At 44.2% G+C, this 16,921-nt stretch overlaps 1 protein-coding gene across 2 annotated transcripts in view; it reads left to right on the top strand.

Moving 5' to 3' along the window:
* LOC111874233 (insulin-like growth factor-binding protein complex acid labile subunit) overlaps positions 1-16,921 on the top strand; it is a 168,289-nt gene that overhangs the window by 87,643 nt on the left and 63,725 nt on the right. For both annotated transcript variants that reach the window (XM_023869550.2, XM_023869549.2), the window contains exon 2: positions 827-900. In XM_023869550.2, the coding sequence (XP_023725318.1) occupies positions 880-900 (21 nt within the window). In that variant the 5' untranslated portion in view covers positions 827-879. The remainder of the gene's footprint in view (positions 1-826; positions 901-16,921) is intronic.

Here is a 16,921-nt window from a genome sequence, read left to right as displayed (position 1 = left end):
GAAAGGCAGAGCTTTGAATTGTTAAAGCAGGTGGTATATGTTCTTACCACTGCGCTCTAAAGGACTAAATGTGGCCGCACCATAGCTCAAGCTGTTAGTTGCTGGCTTCCCACCGCGGCGGCCCGGGTTCGATCCCGGGTCTGGTCAAGTGGGATTTGTGGTGGACAAAGTGGCGCTGGGGCAGGTTTTCACCGAGTACTTAGGTTTTCCCTGCCAAAATCTTCATTCCACCAGATTCTCCATCATAATCACCTGGGGCAGGCTACAATAGGCCATTCAGTGGCCGCCGTGACGAGTGGTTCCAGCTGGACTCCACCCTCCACTAAGCGAATTAAAAAAATTAATTAAAGGACTAAATCGAAGTGTGTTTCGTTGGCAAACTGAATAATATGTTGATATCTGAAATAGAAAATTCACTGGTTTACTGACAGACCTATCCATTCTGTGATTTTTTTTACCACGTAACTGGGGAAATGAAGAACCTAGCAGAGTGGGGGGATTCACAATTTGCTCTTTAACACCAATTGCTATTGAGTGATCAAGTCACATGAGATGGGCGGAGCGTGTAGCATGCGTTCGTAATACCTTGAGGAAGGAGACCAGTTGGAAAACATGGAGTAAAATGGAGAGTGATGTGTTGAGGTGTGCGGGTGTGCACTGATGGATTCTTGTGAATACGGTAATGAACCTTTGCTTCCGTAGGAGGAGGGAATTTGCTTGGTTCTATGAGCGACGATGCATCTTGAGGTTAGTATAGTTACCATATTTTTTGTTGCCGGTTTTAAACGCACAAGATTTATTTTGTGTTATTTTCTGTATGTTTCAGGTAAATTTCCATTTGGGTGTCGCATAAAATCCACTCTTCGATCAAGAGAGCCTATGACGTCGTTAAAAGATGAGGTAATTATAAATTTACATAATACTTTATGTTGGGATATTTCATTGTTTTAAGTCGCATTTTTTCAGTGCCAGCAAACCCTTCGAAGCCTGAAATTTATCTTAATAATATTGTGGCGTGCCGCCTAAAAGCCGGACTATATGACGTCCATTGCTACGCAACGGCTAAAATAGAAACGAATACATAGGCAGTTAGGAAATTACCTAGGCAGCAAAGATAGAATTGTTGAGTTGCCGCTGCCCAACGCTGCGTCGAAGACAGAGAACCCTTGGACAATGTGTTCTCTCGGCAGTACGCGAAGATGTACTTTAAGAGGGTAGATTGCGACAGTCAGGGGAGAGATCCGGGAAGCGCAGAGAGTAGTGAGAGACTAGAGAAGATTGACTAGTCAGGCCACATCTTCTGGAAGAAGTTATGTCAGGGTGATTGTAGTGATTGTAAGTGTAATTATAAACGAGTCTCCCAATAATACAGCTACGTCAAAGCCGCACGGAACCCCGGACACGTGACAATATTAAAAACGCATTCCTACCAAACAGAAAACACAGCGAGTGTTCTTTATAAAACCAGGCACTCAGTTATGTATTGTGAAATACAGTTCATTATTGGAGTCCGTCGTAACACAACATAACGCTCAAGGTCAGCATTATCTTAGCTCTGGTGGGAATACAGATTGCAGCTTGAATTGCAATCTGTATTCCCACCAGAGCGGACAAAATACATTGTAAAATGAGACACCGGCCAAACAGTTAATTTCAAATAATACTACACAGTTGTTGAGGGGCTGTGCTACAACCCGGAAGGTCACGGGTTCAAGTCCCGATGAGGTAATTCGATTTTTTTTTCAATTGCCCTAATCCTTCCAGCCGCACTATGGCCCTGGGGTTGACTCAGCCTCTAACAGAAATGAGTACCAGGAATTAATTAAATAATTTTCCTGGGGAGTAAAGCGCGGCCGGCGCGTAAGACTGACAACCTTACCGCCATCTTTGAGCCGATTGTCTAGAAAATGTGGGAGCCTCAACGTCTCACAACCCTATGGGCCTTCACTGTTACAGGGATAGCTTTGCTTTATTACATCCATACCGCGGGCCTCCAAGCAGTTTATTACATGTATACAAGTCTTGAATATAACAAGAATGCAACAGAATGACTTCATAATATGCAATATTATATGAAGGGGTTTTTAACCATATTTTATTGTATAACTTTCGTTTTATAATAATTTTGTAATTCATTGTATTTTTATACCTTGTATTTTATAATATAAGATAGCTGTCAAGTGTCCAGTTCTACTGTCACAATGAATTGCAGTTCAGTTGTGTGTGTTTGCCTGATGATGGCTTTAAAAGCCGAAATATGTAGCTAGGGTAATGTTGACCGTGACCCTTATGTTGTGTTACGACGGATTCCAATAAAGGATTGTATATAATAACAACAGGATGCACAAAATGAAAATTATTGCGAAATAATTGTTCTTTATTCCCAGAATTGCCAGACGCGTCGATACACTCTCAGGGCAAAATCAGGTGATATAGTTACCCAGGTTAAGAAGTAGCATTAAGTCCCTTTGAGATTTTAAACTTTATGGTGACGGTATGAGATAAAAAGATGTTACCGGCTTTGGAAAGAAAAAGTTGTAACTTTACAGTGGTTGCTTGGAGACAGTTGTGATGAGCGTGGGAATGAGGAACGAAGTAATGAATTGAGTAGACGAAAGCACGCCTCCCCCACCCCGCTACCCCCGGGCTACTAGCAAGATAGACGGATATAAAAACGCTCGAAAACTTTATCATTAAGACGTATCATCATCTCTAACCAAGCTCTCTGAAATAAATGCATCTCCGTACACTACAGACCGCCATTGCATGCAAATGAAGAGAAATGGCGTCTCGTTTCCGTACTTCTTGAACGAGGGAATGACGGGTAATGCGGACAACTGTTATTTTTTCGGTGTGAACTTCATGGAGCTGAGCCCTTCTTGAGAAGCCGCCAATTGTGCAGCTGCTCGAGAACTTCCCAGCATTTTATAGAACCCGAAGGATCACAAGAGCATTCCACTGGTCTCTATCCTGAGCCAGATCAATCCAATTCATACCATCCAATCCTATATCTCTAAGATCCATTTTAATATTGTCCACTCACCTACGCCTTGGTATTGCCAGTGGTCTCTTCTGCCTTTCCCACCAATATCCTATATGTATTCCTCTTCCACATTAATTCTACATGCCCTGCCCATCTCATCCTCCTTGACTTGATCATTCTAATTATGCTTGGAGAAGAGTACAAGTTATGAAGCTCCTCATTGTGCAGTTATCTCCAGTCTCCTGTCACTTCATCTCTCTCGGGTCCAAATAATCGCAGCACCCTGTTCTCAAACACCCTCAGTCCGTGTTCCTCCATTAATGTCAGACCAAGTTTCACACCCATACAGAACCACAGGCAAAATTCTAGTGGAGGAGAGTAAAGCCCTTTTTCCTCCCAAAATGTGTGCATACTAATGCAATGAGCTACTGCGGTGTGTGAGGAAATAAAGAAAATCGGGGAAAACTATAATGAAATCATATAAATGCATGTAGCCAGAGAGCTAAGAATTCCGTTCCTAGCTCAATGAATACGTCGCGTCTCCATCACAAAGAACCGGATATTGCTGTTCAGCGAGCTTATGTTGTGAAAATTGTAACTAACAAACTGACTCCATGCAGGTGAGTCCTTGAGAATCCATCAGTCGTTCAGCCATTCAGGAAATTCATGGAACTTTATATAACCTTAAGGTTCATTACCGTATTCGAAAGAGCCTGCCACTTGTCATTATCCAGAGCCAGATGAATCTAGTCCAGTTTTAATATCATCTCATCTGAGTGTAGGTGTTGCCTGAATACATGTTTAGTTTAATTCGCAAATAATAGGAGCGACAAATGTACGTGAGGAAACTGAAGCACATGGCGCCAACGCTGTTGTTTTATGCATAATTTCATATCTTTATTGTTGTCTATAAATATCTGTTTGCTTAATTCTCCAAGTTTAATTAGAATGATCAATTCAAGGAGGATGAGGTGGGCAAGTCATGTAGCACGAATGGTGGAGACGAGGAATGCACGTAGGATATTGGTGGGAAAGCCAGAAGGAAGGAGACCACTGGGAAGACCAAGGCATAGGTGGGTGGATAATTTTAAATGTATCTTAGAGAGAGGAAGGGATTGATTGGATTGATCTGGCTCAGGATAGGGACCAGTGGAGAGCTCTTGTGAACACGGCAATTAAGGGCTCAGCTCCATGAGTAAGTAAGTAAGTAATATGTATGTTAAACTACAACGGCTTAACGCCGAAAATCACAGGGCCTCAGAAAGCGATGTACAAATATTGCAATGGTAAAGGTAAAAAAGATAAAAGTTGTCCTTGTGCTTAATTAAGTAAACAGCACGCCACGGAGATATGCTAGGGATGGACCAGATGGAGGTGACAGCTTCATGTTCCGGTCGCTTTACTGCCTACTCATCGGTTAGGAGGTTTTGTGGGCCCCACAGCCCGTGAGAACGCTGTGGAGTAGAGTGAAATATTTTGCTCCAACCGGGAATCGAAGATAGTCATGTAGCCCGTAGCCCTTCGCTATACCGAGCTACCCCGGCTCCACAGTATTGCAGTAGTGTTGGATTTATGTGACCGAAACCCTCGTGCCAAGTTGTGTGTTTTTTTTTTTATTTTTGCAGTTCCTGCCGTTTAGCAAATATATATTGAGATAGTGATAAGGAACGAGGCCGTATCCTGAGGGAAGATCGGGCATTCCGGTCGTTAGCACGTAAGAAAATACTCATTACTCATACCAAAATTATTGTAAAGCGTTCGTATGCATCGTGTGTCTACAGTGAATTATCATTAACAAGGAAGATGACGATGTTGATAATGATAATTATAATGTATTGACACTTTGGATGAATGTGGGCGAAGCACTGAATTAATAGGCTAGATCTGATGTGTGGCGTGTTGCCAGAACACATTGCATGCCCTCCATTATTATATGCATGTCGGTACGGAACTCCAGAGGAGGAAGGGAGGAAGGTACGCTGAGGGGTGGGATGGGGTAGTTGTATGGAACTGCAGAGGAGACGAGGGAAGGAAAGTGGACGGAGAGAGACAGAATCGGATAGAAGTATGGAACTGCAGAGGAGACAAGGGAAGGATAATGGACGGAGAGAGACAGAATCGGATAGAAGTATGGAACTGCAGAGGAGACAAGGGAAGGATAATGGACGGAGAGAGACAGAATCGGATAGAAGTATGGAACTGCAGAGGAGACAAGGGAAGGATAATGGACGGAGAGAGACAGAATCGGATAGAAGTATGGAACTGCAGAGGAGACAAGGGAAGGATAATGGACGGAGAGAGACAGAATCGGATAGAAGTATGGAACTGCAGAGGAGACAAGGGAAGGATAATGGACGGAGAGAGACAGAATCGGATAGAAGTATGGAACTGCAGAGGAGACAAGGGAAGGATAATGGACGGAGAGAGACAGAATCGGATAGAAGTATGGAACTGCAGAGGAGACAAGGGAAGGATAATGGACGGAGAGAGACAGAATCGGATAGAAGTATGGAACTGCAGAGGAGACAAGGGAAGGATAATGGACGGAGAGAGACAGAATCGGATAGAAGTATGGAACTGCAGAGGAGACAAGGGAAGGATAATGGACGGAGAGAGACAGAATCGGATAGAAGTATGGAACTGCAGAGGAGACAAGGGAAGGATAATGGACGGAGAGAGACAGAATCGGATAGAAGTATGGAACTGCAGAGGAGACAAGGGAAGGATAATGGACGGAGAGAGACAGAATCGGATAGAAGTATGGAACTGCAGAGGAGACAAGGGAAGGATAATGGACGGAGAGAGACAGAATCGGATAGAAGTATGGAACTGCAGAGGAGACAAGGGAAGGATAATGGACGGAGAGAGACAGAATCGGATAGAAGTATGGAACTGCAGAGGAGACAAGGGAAGGATAATGGACGGAGAGAGACAGAATCGGATAGAAGGATGGAACTGCAGAGGAAACAAGGGAAGGAAAGTGGACGGGGAGAGACAGAATCGGATAGAGTATGGAACTGCAGAGGAGAAAAGGGACGAAAAGAGGATGCAGAAAGACGGGGTGCGATAGGCGTAAGGAACTGCAGCGGCGTGAAGGGAGGAAGGGTGGGAGGCGGGATGGGAAGGAGTGTGGAACTGCAGAGGAGACGAAAGACAGGAAGATAGAAGTATGAACTACAGAGGCGGAGAGGGGGAATGGGATAGGAGAGGAGAAAATGGAGAGAAAGAGGACAGAGAGACGGGATCGGTTAGGAAATGACGTGGAATTGTTGCGAAGCACACAGGAAGACCCTGTTGAATAATGCCCCGCTTGTTGATGTGTGACGGACAGTCAGTCACGGTGGGTGGAATGAACACAAACGAGGGATGAGAAATGCATGCATATTGTATTGTCGGGAAACCTGAAGAGAACAGGCCACATGATCAATTCAAGGAGGATGAAATGGACAGGGCATGTAGCACGAATGAGAAGAAGAAGAAGAAGAAGAAGAATGAGTATAGGACTTTTGTGGAGAAGCCAGAAGGAAATAGATCACATATGTGGGTGCATAATATTAAAATGGATCTTAGAGAGGTAGGATGGCGTGGTATGGGCTGGATTCGTCTGGCTGAAGATAGGGACCGGTGGAGACGCCTCGTGAACACGGTAACGAACCCTCGTGTTCCATAAAATGATGAGATTCTAAGAGAGACTACGCGACTGGCGCCCTTACCAAGGAGGACTCATCTCCGTGGAGTTAACACCGCGCCACATCACGCAAGACCGTAATCTGTACGCTGGCTACCCCGAGAGCTTGGGCTGTTGTAATTGAGTTGTAAATATGGCGGTCATATTTGTTACAGCATATTGGTAATCTTTGTACAAACACTGTGGGGGACACGTTTCACCTTGATGGTGATGACATCGCGTTAAACAGTTAGCACTGCCGTGTGAAACAGTGACAAAGAGGATTAATATTTGTGTCATGCTTTAGAAAGCTGTTTGTGCACAGCAATTGCTGTCACTTAATTTGAAATTCTAATGCTTCATCTTCTGACGTTGATTGAAGGTTTTGGGAACTGCGGAGAAGGGAAGTAACAAGAGAATGGAGAAAACAGCACAATGAGAAACTTGATAATTTCCAGTAATCATCACCAGATGATATTTGTATGAGCAAATCAAGGAAGATGAGATTGGTTGAGGACATAGCATGCATACGGAGAATATGAAGGATGGTGACCGCTAGAAAGTCGTAGGCATAGATGGAGGGATAATTTTAAAGGGCTCATGACGAATCAGAATATGAGGGATAACTGGCTTCGTCAGGCTTAGAATGCGAAGGGGGGGGGACCAGTGCTAACCTCTTTTGAATGTAGCCGTTACCATCTGTGTCTTTCTTTTCTTATTGGTTGTTGACCAGCTGAGCAACTATCGGCTTCTCAAGAATGACTGTGCTCCATGGAGTTGCTCGTTAAAAGAAATTGTTTGCCGACAATGTAGGCATAAATACTGTGTGTTTTAAAAGTTTTGGAGTTGGCAGGTGGAGCTGCAATTTTTGTGTTCGCTCACTTCTGTTTGTCAATCCCAGTTTCCGTTTATTAACTCTGTACTTTAACAGAGCACTTGTGGTTTTATATAATGCAGTAATCCATAGTAATTACGGGAAGAGATCATTCGGATTATTGAAGCAAATTGTAGCCCCAAAGGACAAACTTAGAGCACAAATAAACGGAAAATTAGCCGTGATAAAAAGTGTCACTGTAAAGGCTTTATTTGAAAACTGTAAAAAGATGATACACTATTCATCGATAGAAGGCTCAGAATGAACATGTATAATTGTTACCTGCAACGCAACAATACTTTATTATCTATTTATATAGCACGCACTAAATGTTTCGACTTGAAATGGGCCATCTTCAGGTGCTGCAGGTTCCTCACATACTATCACGGAACCTAAGTTACTCAGAAGTTACACTTATTTTTGAACGTAATAATGCAAGTTTGAAGAAACTCTTTATCTGAACAGACAAGTGACTCATCTGCCGTCCTAAATTCAACGTGTCTTTTTAAAGTATATGCTCATCCGTGAAAAGCATTTTTATATTTCAGTCCGTAGTATCCGACATTCGGATTAACCGAATTGACGAGGGTTTGCTGTACTTGGATCTCTGGACCAAACCATTTAACAATTCAAGTAGGATTAACGTTTTATTGCATAGAATTATGAGCCTAGAAAATTCGAGGAAAGTTCCGGCTTGCAGAACGCCACGGTTATCACGTGTGGTTGTTATTCCGGAGATCACGGGTTCAAATTTGGACCGGGAGACCGGTCATCATGACTGAGGGTTTTAATGTTTTCCCCACCCCTCCAGTCAAATGCCGGGAGGTTGTACAGATCAGTTCACGAAGCTTCCTGCCACGTTCTCTCCGATATGTCATTCACTATCATACCGTTCGACGCTGTATGATCCTTTCTACTTGACTCCGTGGTTTTAGCCCGCAAGCGAACCATACCGACCTAGCGACCGCCGCTTGTCGGCGAAGTTAGTGCCAACTTTAGCGGATAGAGGGTGTCGCGTGGTCAGCGCATCGAATCCCCCCGATCGTTAATTTCGGTTTTCTAGATCGGAGCCGCAATTTCCTTGAAATAGCTCCTCAGTTATCCTCACGAGGCTGAGTAGACCCCGTTCCAGACCCATTACTTCTCAGAAAATCTGGTAGCTCCGGGAATCGAACTCAGGGCCTATGGATCTGTATCCAGGAACTCTGACCACTAGACGGCAGAGGCGGTCGCCTTGCTGCTTGACAGCATCGTTAAATTAATAAATACTAAATGTATATATAAATATGTAAATAAATAACTAAAATTAAGTAAAGCAAACTGGGGCTGCATCAGAGTATTGGCCCATAGTTTTAAGAAAATTTCGAGCGATATAATTTAGACGGGGAACCGCTCCAGCTTTTATCCATGTATACTTTCAACTGAAATTCAAGCGTAAGCCAAGATGACAGCACCGTACAAGTTTCAGTGAAATGCAAGTTCTTGTACTTTCGAGAAATGAAACAAAGTATCCACAGGAAAGCGGGAGAGTGCTTTTAGCACGCTTCACCTGATAAAGTAATCAGTATCCGAAGAATTAGCGTTGGAATGAAAAGACTTCCATAATCCAGCCATACTTACGGAGCAATAATTTCCCTAACAAACAGAAAAGTTCTACAGTTTTGTAAAATTGCATGGAAGTGACATGAAAATCCTACCATTTATATCTTATCGCTCCTGATAAACTTTAGTATTGTTAGTGGGAAACTTAAGAATAAATTTCTGCTGCAGAATAAGACGTGTTCTCCTGCAAAAGCTTAGAGGGGGGGGGGAACCTAAGTGAAAGAAGCTATTTTGTATTTAATCCTGTGCCTCGAGTCCAATTAACAGCCGACTGTTGCAGCACGAAACAATTAGTAGGAATGGTGGGGACGAATTTTGTTAGTGATAATGTTCTGCCACAGGAGCGGACAGACATATTAAGCAATCATACAGAAATGGACAAACATTACGTATCCGTACACAAATGGACAAACTGATTACGTGTCTATACAGAAATGCACAAACTGATTACGTATCCGTATAGAAATGAACAAACTATGTATTTATACAGAAATGGCCAAACTGATTACGTATCTACACAGAAATGGACAAACTAAGTATCCACACAGAAATGGACAAACTAATTAAGTATCCATACAGAAATTGACAAAAATGTTCACGAAATCTTCCAGAAGGGGACTAATTACGTGATCATACAGACGTTGATGGATTACGTTAGCATACAGAAGCGGAAAGACTTTCTGTTTAATCATAGAAAAGTGGACAAAAGCGATTACATAATCGTACAGATGCATTGCAGCCGGAAGGAGGCAGTGAAGGGACCAAGGTACAGTAGAGGGCAACATTAAAGTGCATAGTAAATGGGAGATGCGGTGGATTCATTTTGCCGGGTTTTGGATAGGTCGCATTGCCGAATTATTGTGAGTACGGTACAAATTATTGAGCGGCTGAGCAAGTGTTAGATTCTAAAGGACTCTACTCCAAGGAGTTAGCTGTTTAACACGTACACATTGCCGTGTGTATGAGAATATTCAACAGTCACGACGGCTTTCAATTTTTTCTTTTTTCCGTCAGTTTATGTTGTTAACATTACTATCGTTAAGAGGTGGCTAATTCTGCACGTTCGTGTAAAGTAAAGCTGCCCCTGTAACAGGCCGTGAAGGCCCATAGGGTTGTGAAACGTCGAGACTCCCACATTTTCTAGACAGTCGACTTACAGATGGCTGTGAGGTTGTCAGCCTTACGCGCCGGCCGCCCTTTACCTCCACGAAGATTCTTGGTACTCATTTCTGTTAGAGGCAGAGTCGACCCCAGGGCCATAGTGCGACCGGAAGGATTAGGTTAATTGAAAAATCCAGTGAACTCATCGGGAATCGAACCCGCGATCTTCCGGCTTGTAGCATAGTGCCTGAACAAACTACGCTACCGCGTACACCCTACCCTCATGTAGTGGTCTCATATAACCAAGGTCACGTTCGTCCATCTGCCTACACGTTTAAAATAGGGAATTGTAGAATGCATCGTGATAGAATTTGAAATTAAGAGATTACTTATAATCTTCCTACGAATTACAATATTGGTTATTATGAGACGAGAACAGAGACCGTTTGACGTAAGGACCTGCGTTTACTAACATTTCTTGCGGCCACTTCGCTGATCTTCTGAGCGGTAAATGTTTCTTTCAAACACGAATATGAAATTCGGGGTTTTCTCGCCGGCCGACATTCGTATTGCGGTAAAGTCAGATGATGGCGGTAGCATGTTCCTCCAAAACGTCGGTAACCAAACGACCTGCATAACTAGTTGCATATCCTAGAACACCACATTATGAAGTTTCAGACAAGAACTCCATGGCTTTTAGTCCGCAAGCGAACTGTACCGATCGAGGGGCAACCGTTTGTCGGCAAAGTTAGTGCCAACTTTTGCGGATAGAGGGTGTCGCGTGGTCAGCGCAACGGATCCCCACGGCCGTCAATCTCGGTTTCCTAGACCGGAGCCGCTACTTTTAAGTAGCCCCTCAGTTATCCCCACGAGGCTGAGTGGACCCCGCTCCAGACCCACTATTACCCAGAAGATCTGGTAGTGCGAGGAACCGAACCCATGACCTCTGGATCTGTAGCGAGGAACAGAAGCGGGCCCAAGTTTCAGACACGTCGTGCGAAATAATACCATGGAATGTTTCAGTGCAAAATCAGTGTACATTTGTGTAAGAATACGCAAAAAAAAAAACTTTCAAAAGTAAACTTCAGATGACCTGTTAACAGTTTCATGTTCTATTTTACAGTCGCTAACTGTAATCGCCCTTCGCTTCAAGTGAGTAAAAGAAATGCGTAATAGTGAGGCCGTGTCAGAAACCACTGAATAAATTTCGATTAAATTTAATATTGGTCGAATTTAATTTTAGTTAGTTTCTGCCCAGTGGGTACTGGGGGCTCTTTCCCCGGGGTAAAGCGGCCGGGGCGTGAAGCTGACCACTCACCAGCTAATGCCTATATGAAGAAAATGTGGATCTACGATTTCATGGAGTAGTGCTTAGTTAAGTGCAGGGGAAAGTTAACATTTTTTTTATATGTCCAATACATCCCCCACTACACAAAGCTAAAATCGGTCCCCGAACTGTTACCATTGGTTGAACCTCAGATATATGTACTCGTGTCACAAATGAAGCCTCAAGCTTGGATTCGAGAGGCTAGAAAACTGACGCCCAGCCACTCAGCGTTTCTCTGCCCTGCTCTGCTGTGCACATGTAAACACCTAGCTTGCGCAACAGTCACCACGAGGCGCCGCTTGTCTGCCTCAGATAAGAGAGGCCGGACTCCTGTTTCTCCTGCTTTCTCAGAATCATGACTGTAAGCAATGTACAAAAAATGTTTAACCCCCCATAGGGTTACTGGATAATTTTTTTTTAATTCGCTTAGTGGGGTGGGGGGAGTCCAACTGGGTTCACTCGGCACGGCGGCCACTGATAGGCCTATTGTAGCCTGCCCCGGGTGAGTATGATGATGGAGAATTTGGTGGAATGAAGATTGGCAGGGGAAACCGAAGTACTCGGAGAAAACCCGGGCCGCCACGGTGGGAAGCCATCGACTAACCGCTTGAGCTATGGCGCGGCCTACTGGATAGACTTTGTCCTGTAGTATGTAAACAGAACTGAACACTTCGGATACTGTATATGCATCCATCCTCAGGTGAAAAGCTGGGAAGGAACGTGCTCATTTTGGCCTATTATAGACGGTCTCGGTCACTATGGGACCACACTAACAGACCCAACTGCCTGCATTCTCAAAACGTTATGTTCTGATACGTGTACAAGACCGTGGATAGTATACTTTGTAATGGACCATACTCATAAGCATTTTGAACTGAGTAATGCATTCTGCTTGTAGGCAGTTCATGGATCTGTCGAGCGTTTCATGTGGTCATCCTTTTTGGGCTCTTTCCACCCATTAAGAATGCATATTCTCGTATAGTAGACTCCCACTTATCCGGGGTGGATGGGAGATTAATTTCCCTGGAAAATCGGAAACCCCGAATGATCAGTAAAAGGAATATTTAATTTCTGAATTGGGATTCATGAATCGACATACGTTTATGAAGTTAAATTTGACCCTGTCCGTAACTAATTAAACACTACGCCATGAAGGCGTATGGGGAAGTGGATTTATGGATCCACGTTTTTCTTGACCTCGGCACTAGTAAGAAGTGAATAGTCAGCTTCGCGCCCCGGCCGCTTTACCGCCGGCGAAAGAGCCCCTGTTACCGAAGTTGAGTGGACCCCAGAGCCGGTCTGGACCCAACCGGGATTCGAACTCAGACTCCTTCGGTCGTCCAGCCCGTAGCCAGTCGCTATACCGACTACGCTAACACGCCTCACATGCGTTTATAGACGTATATCAATACAGTGATTGTTAATGTTGTAATCCATGATTAACAGAAAACAAAACATCTAAATACTAGTTACTAAGAAATGGACTTGCCCCGCAGCATTTAACATCGCATCTTAGGTTTCGGAGCATCGCGTTTTGTGTGGGTCTTCGGCTGTTTCAGGATGTTTTGACAGTGGGCACACCAGCGCGCGGATATTGCGTCACTGGTCAGTTAGGCGTTCACTGTGTTTATCATCAGGCATCAGCGAAAATGTTTATATATTCTACTGTGCAGGAGCGCGCACAGCGTAGCAGATCTGGGCTTAGCTGAAAGGAAAACATTGAAGTGAATTTTAAATAATGGGGGTACGAACTGGCCCTGGAGCCCAGCTAGCCTCCTGCCCAATGTGTAACATGATCTCTTTTCCTGGTGAACTGCTGGGTCATGAAGCTGACCACTTACTGCAGCTACTGATGAGTTTCAGAATGTGTGCCCCATGTCCATAGTGTGGTGCTTAATTGCCTTTGTTATTTGTGGGTACCATTATTCTTGGTTTCGGTTCTTTTAATGAACTGGATTTATCTGGCACAGGATAGTGACCAGTGACGTTCCCATGGAGAAACAACGAACCTTCGGGTTTCATGGAATTTGGAGAAAATTTTTGACCGTTTGAGCGACTACACGCTTCTCAAAAAGGACACTGCTCCATCGAGTCTGTATAGTGGAACAGATAACACCTCAGGTGCAGGGATTTCATTCTCTGTTGTACGCAATTGTTTAATTTAATTTTTTCTAATTCACTTAGTAGGGGGTGGAGTCGAACTGGGTCCACTCGGCACGGGGGTCACTGATTGGCCTATTGTAGCGTGCCCCTGGTGATTATGATTATGGAGAATTTGGTGGCATGAAAATTGGCAGGGGAAACCGAAGTACTCTGAGAAAACCCGCCCCAGCGCCACGTTGTCCACCACAAATCCCACTTTACCAGACCCCCGGGATCGAACCCGGGCCGCCGAGGTGGGAAGCCAGCGACCAACCGCTTGAGCTATGGCGCGGCCACGCTTTGTCATTAGTGATATTTCGATATGTAATGAAAGAAGTTTCCACCCGTGCCTGTAGATGGTAGCAGCGTACTGTGTGTTATGTGTTATACATGTAATAGTTCAAGCCTACCACTGACATGGAGATGGAAGTAAGAAATTGCGATGTCCTTTATTCACTTTAATCCTGAAGGGGTAAGTGGCAGTACTACACCATTAGACTCTCATGAGTTTTAAATGAAGCAGTCTTGTTGTACACCATTTGCTGGAGACTGAGAAAAACTGTGGAAACCCTCAGATTAGGCATGTGGGTTGCCCGGAGCGGATACACACGCGACTCACTCGGTGGATTCTGTAACTACTTCCTACAGGTAGTCCGCTGCTTATCGGTCAGTACACGCGTTCGACAGATAAGGATTACCTTTGCAGTGGCATGCAGTGGTTGTGTTTACGTGAACTGAAGTTATCACTCGTGTTTCGCTCCTCAGTTCTTGCTACGGTGACAATTAGTGGCCGATATAGGCACGTGCTTAATAAGTTACTGAACTCTTGCAATGTGCTGAATGTGTAAATGTATAAAGGAGGTTTGTAAATGTGCATTTGTACAGACAAGTCTAATTATTGCTTATACGTTCTTTTTACACCTTACGGTGTCGAGGTTTTATTTTTTTCAATTTTGATCATTTTACAGACGGTAGGACTCCTTGGACGGGTGATCAACTCGTCGCAAGGCCTCTACCTAAACACAGAATAAACGCATACACCAAACATCCATACCTTATGTGGGATTCGAACCCACGATCCCGGCTTCCGAGCGAGCGAAGACAGAGTATGCCGTAGACATATGGGCTACCGTGACCGGCCAAGTCTAATTATAAAAAAAAAACAGTCTAAACTCCGTGGCTTTAGTTCGCAAGCGAAGTATACCGACCGAGCGACCGCCGCTTGTCGGTGCCAACTTTAGCGGATAGAGGGTGTCGCGTGGTGAGCACAACGATTCCCCACGGCCGTTTATTTCTGTTTTCTAGACCAGAGCTAATTATAAGGAATTATATATACGTCGAATAGCAATTTAAGTTAAATAGCATCCGGTTACGGGCGAAGTTACGTTAATGGGGCACCGTCATCTGCAGTTTTCCTTCTTTCGATTATTTATGCATCATAGTCTGTAACAAATGCCCCGCCTTTTATGCATTTCACTACCATATTCACAAGCGATAGCTGCTGGTCCCTGTTCTGAGCCAGATGAATCCATTCGACACCCTCCTATCGTACTTAACATCCATTTCAATATTAGTCACCCAGATGGTTTCTCACCTTTAAGTTTTGCAACCAAAATTTTGTATATATTTTCATCTGTCCTGTGGCATGCTTCATGCCCAACCCATGTTATCCTTCTTTATTTAATCACCCGAATCTGGGGTCCACACAGCCATTTTTTACAGTAGGTACCAGGGGCTCTTCCCCCGGGGTAGAGCGTCCGGGGCGTGAAGGTGACCAATCTCCATCCAGTGCCGAGGTCAAGAATGATGGAGCTATACCTCCACTCCTCTACACGCCTTCTTGGTGTTGTACTTAATTAGGTACGGGGAATACCCGCCCTTCACTAATATTCGGTGAACGGTACAAATCATGAAGCCCCTCATTGTAGTTTTCTCCAGGCTTTCTCAGTTCCTAATCGTTTTATTCCGATATATCAATCCCCCCCCCCACACACACACACACACACAACGCCCACAGTTCTTGTTCTTCCCTTGACACATCATAAGAAGTTCGTAACCTGTCGCAAATCAGCGTTGCGCAGGTTCACATACGTACGTTGACATGGAATTCTCTTGCTGCTTTGGCAATGTCAGGATCTGCTGTGAACTAGGCTTTGATGTGCAAGAAATTTTGGTTGGTGTAAGATTGAGGTTTTCACGGCGGTGACTATGAAGAATGCCGTGTTCTGGGATGTGGCGCCGTGCAGATATTTTTAACCGACGTATCTGAGGAACGTATTGTAGTGTACATATACCTGCTCACGCTGGTCCATCGCTCACGGATTTCTAATACCCTGAAGATGGAGGCGATACGTTCCTCAGAAACGTCGGTTAAAATATCTGCACGGAGCCACATCCCAGAAGACGGCATTCTTAAATTTTTGTTGGTTACTGTACTGGTTAAAGGTGGAGTCAGTTGTTGAAATACTGTCATGCTCCTGTACACTGCCCATTCAGCAGTTCAGTTAAGCATTTACGTGCCTGTATCCAGAGGGGAGTAGAAAACGTGTAATTCGCTTTGTAGGCAGACAAATGATTTTCAGCGATAATACTTAACGTCAGTAACAGAACCGTCAAAACGTCTACATGCACCGAGTCACTGCGTGTGTGAGGTGGTTAGTAGTATTTTGGATCAAAACGGGCAATTTTGAATTACTGGGTTGGTGTAACTGGAATATATGCATACCAGAGTCTGTCGAGTGGTTCCGGTTTGAATTTAACCCCTTTAAAACGCAGTTGTTAGTTTATGTACCCCCAGCTTTAACATTTAAAATATCTGCATTTTGCCCACAGAATATATTTATATGATTCTCAATGGACAACGATTGTTTCCATAAACAGCTTTAACCGATTGTTCTTTGTGCTGGAGATGCAGTGTGTTTTCTATTAGGACTTCTTAAAATTCTGTTTAGGTGAATTTGACACTTCAGATGTTCAGTAAGTGGATATGGGTAATTTGTATCTATAACCTGACTTTTTTTTTTAATGCTAGTGGGGTGGGTCTAAGTCCCTTGTAGGTTAGTCGCTGGCTTCCCACTGCGGCGGCCCGGGTTCGATCCCTGGGTCTGGTCGAGTGGGATTTGTGGTGGACAAAGTGGCGCTGGGGTAGGTTTCTCCAAGTACTTCGGTTTCCCCTTCCACTCTTCATTCCACCAGTTGCTCCACAATCACCCTCACCTATCATCT

This window comes from Cryptotermes secundus, unplaced genomic scaffold, assembly GCF_002891405.2.
Source record: "Cryptotermes secundus unplaced genomic scaffold, Csec_1.0 scaffold961, whole genome shotgun sequence".
Lineage (NCBI taxonomy): Eukaryota > Metazoa > Arthropoda > Insecta > Blattodea > Kalotermitidae > Cryptotermes > Cryptotermes secundus.
Note: the sequence above shows the minus strand (reverse complement) of the source record. Positions and strands in the feature narration are given on the sequence as shown.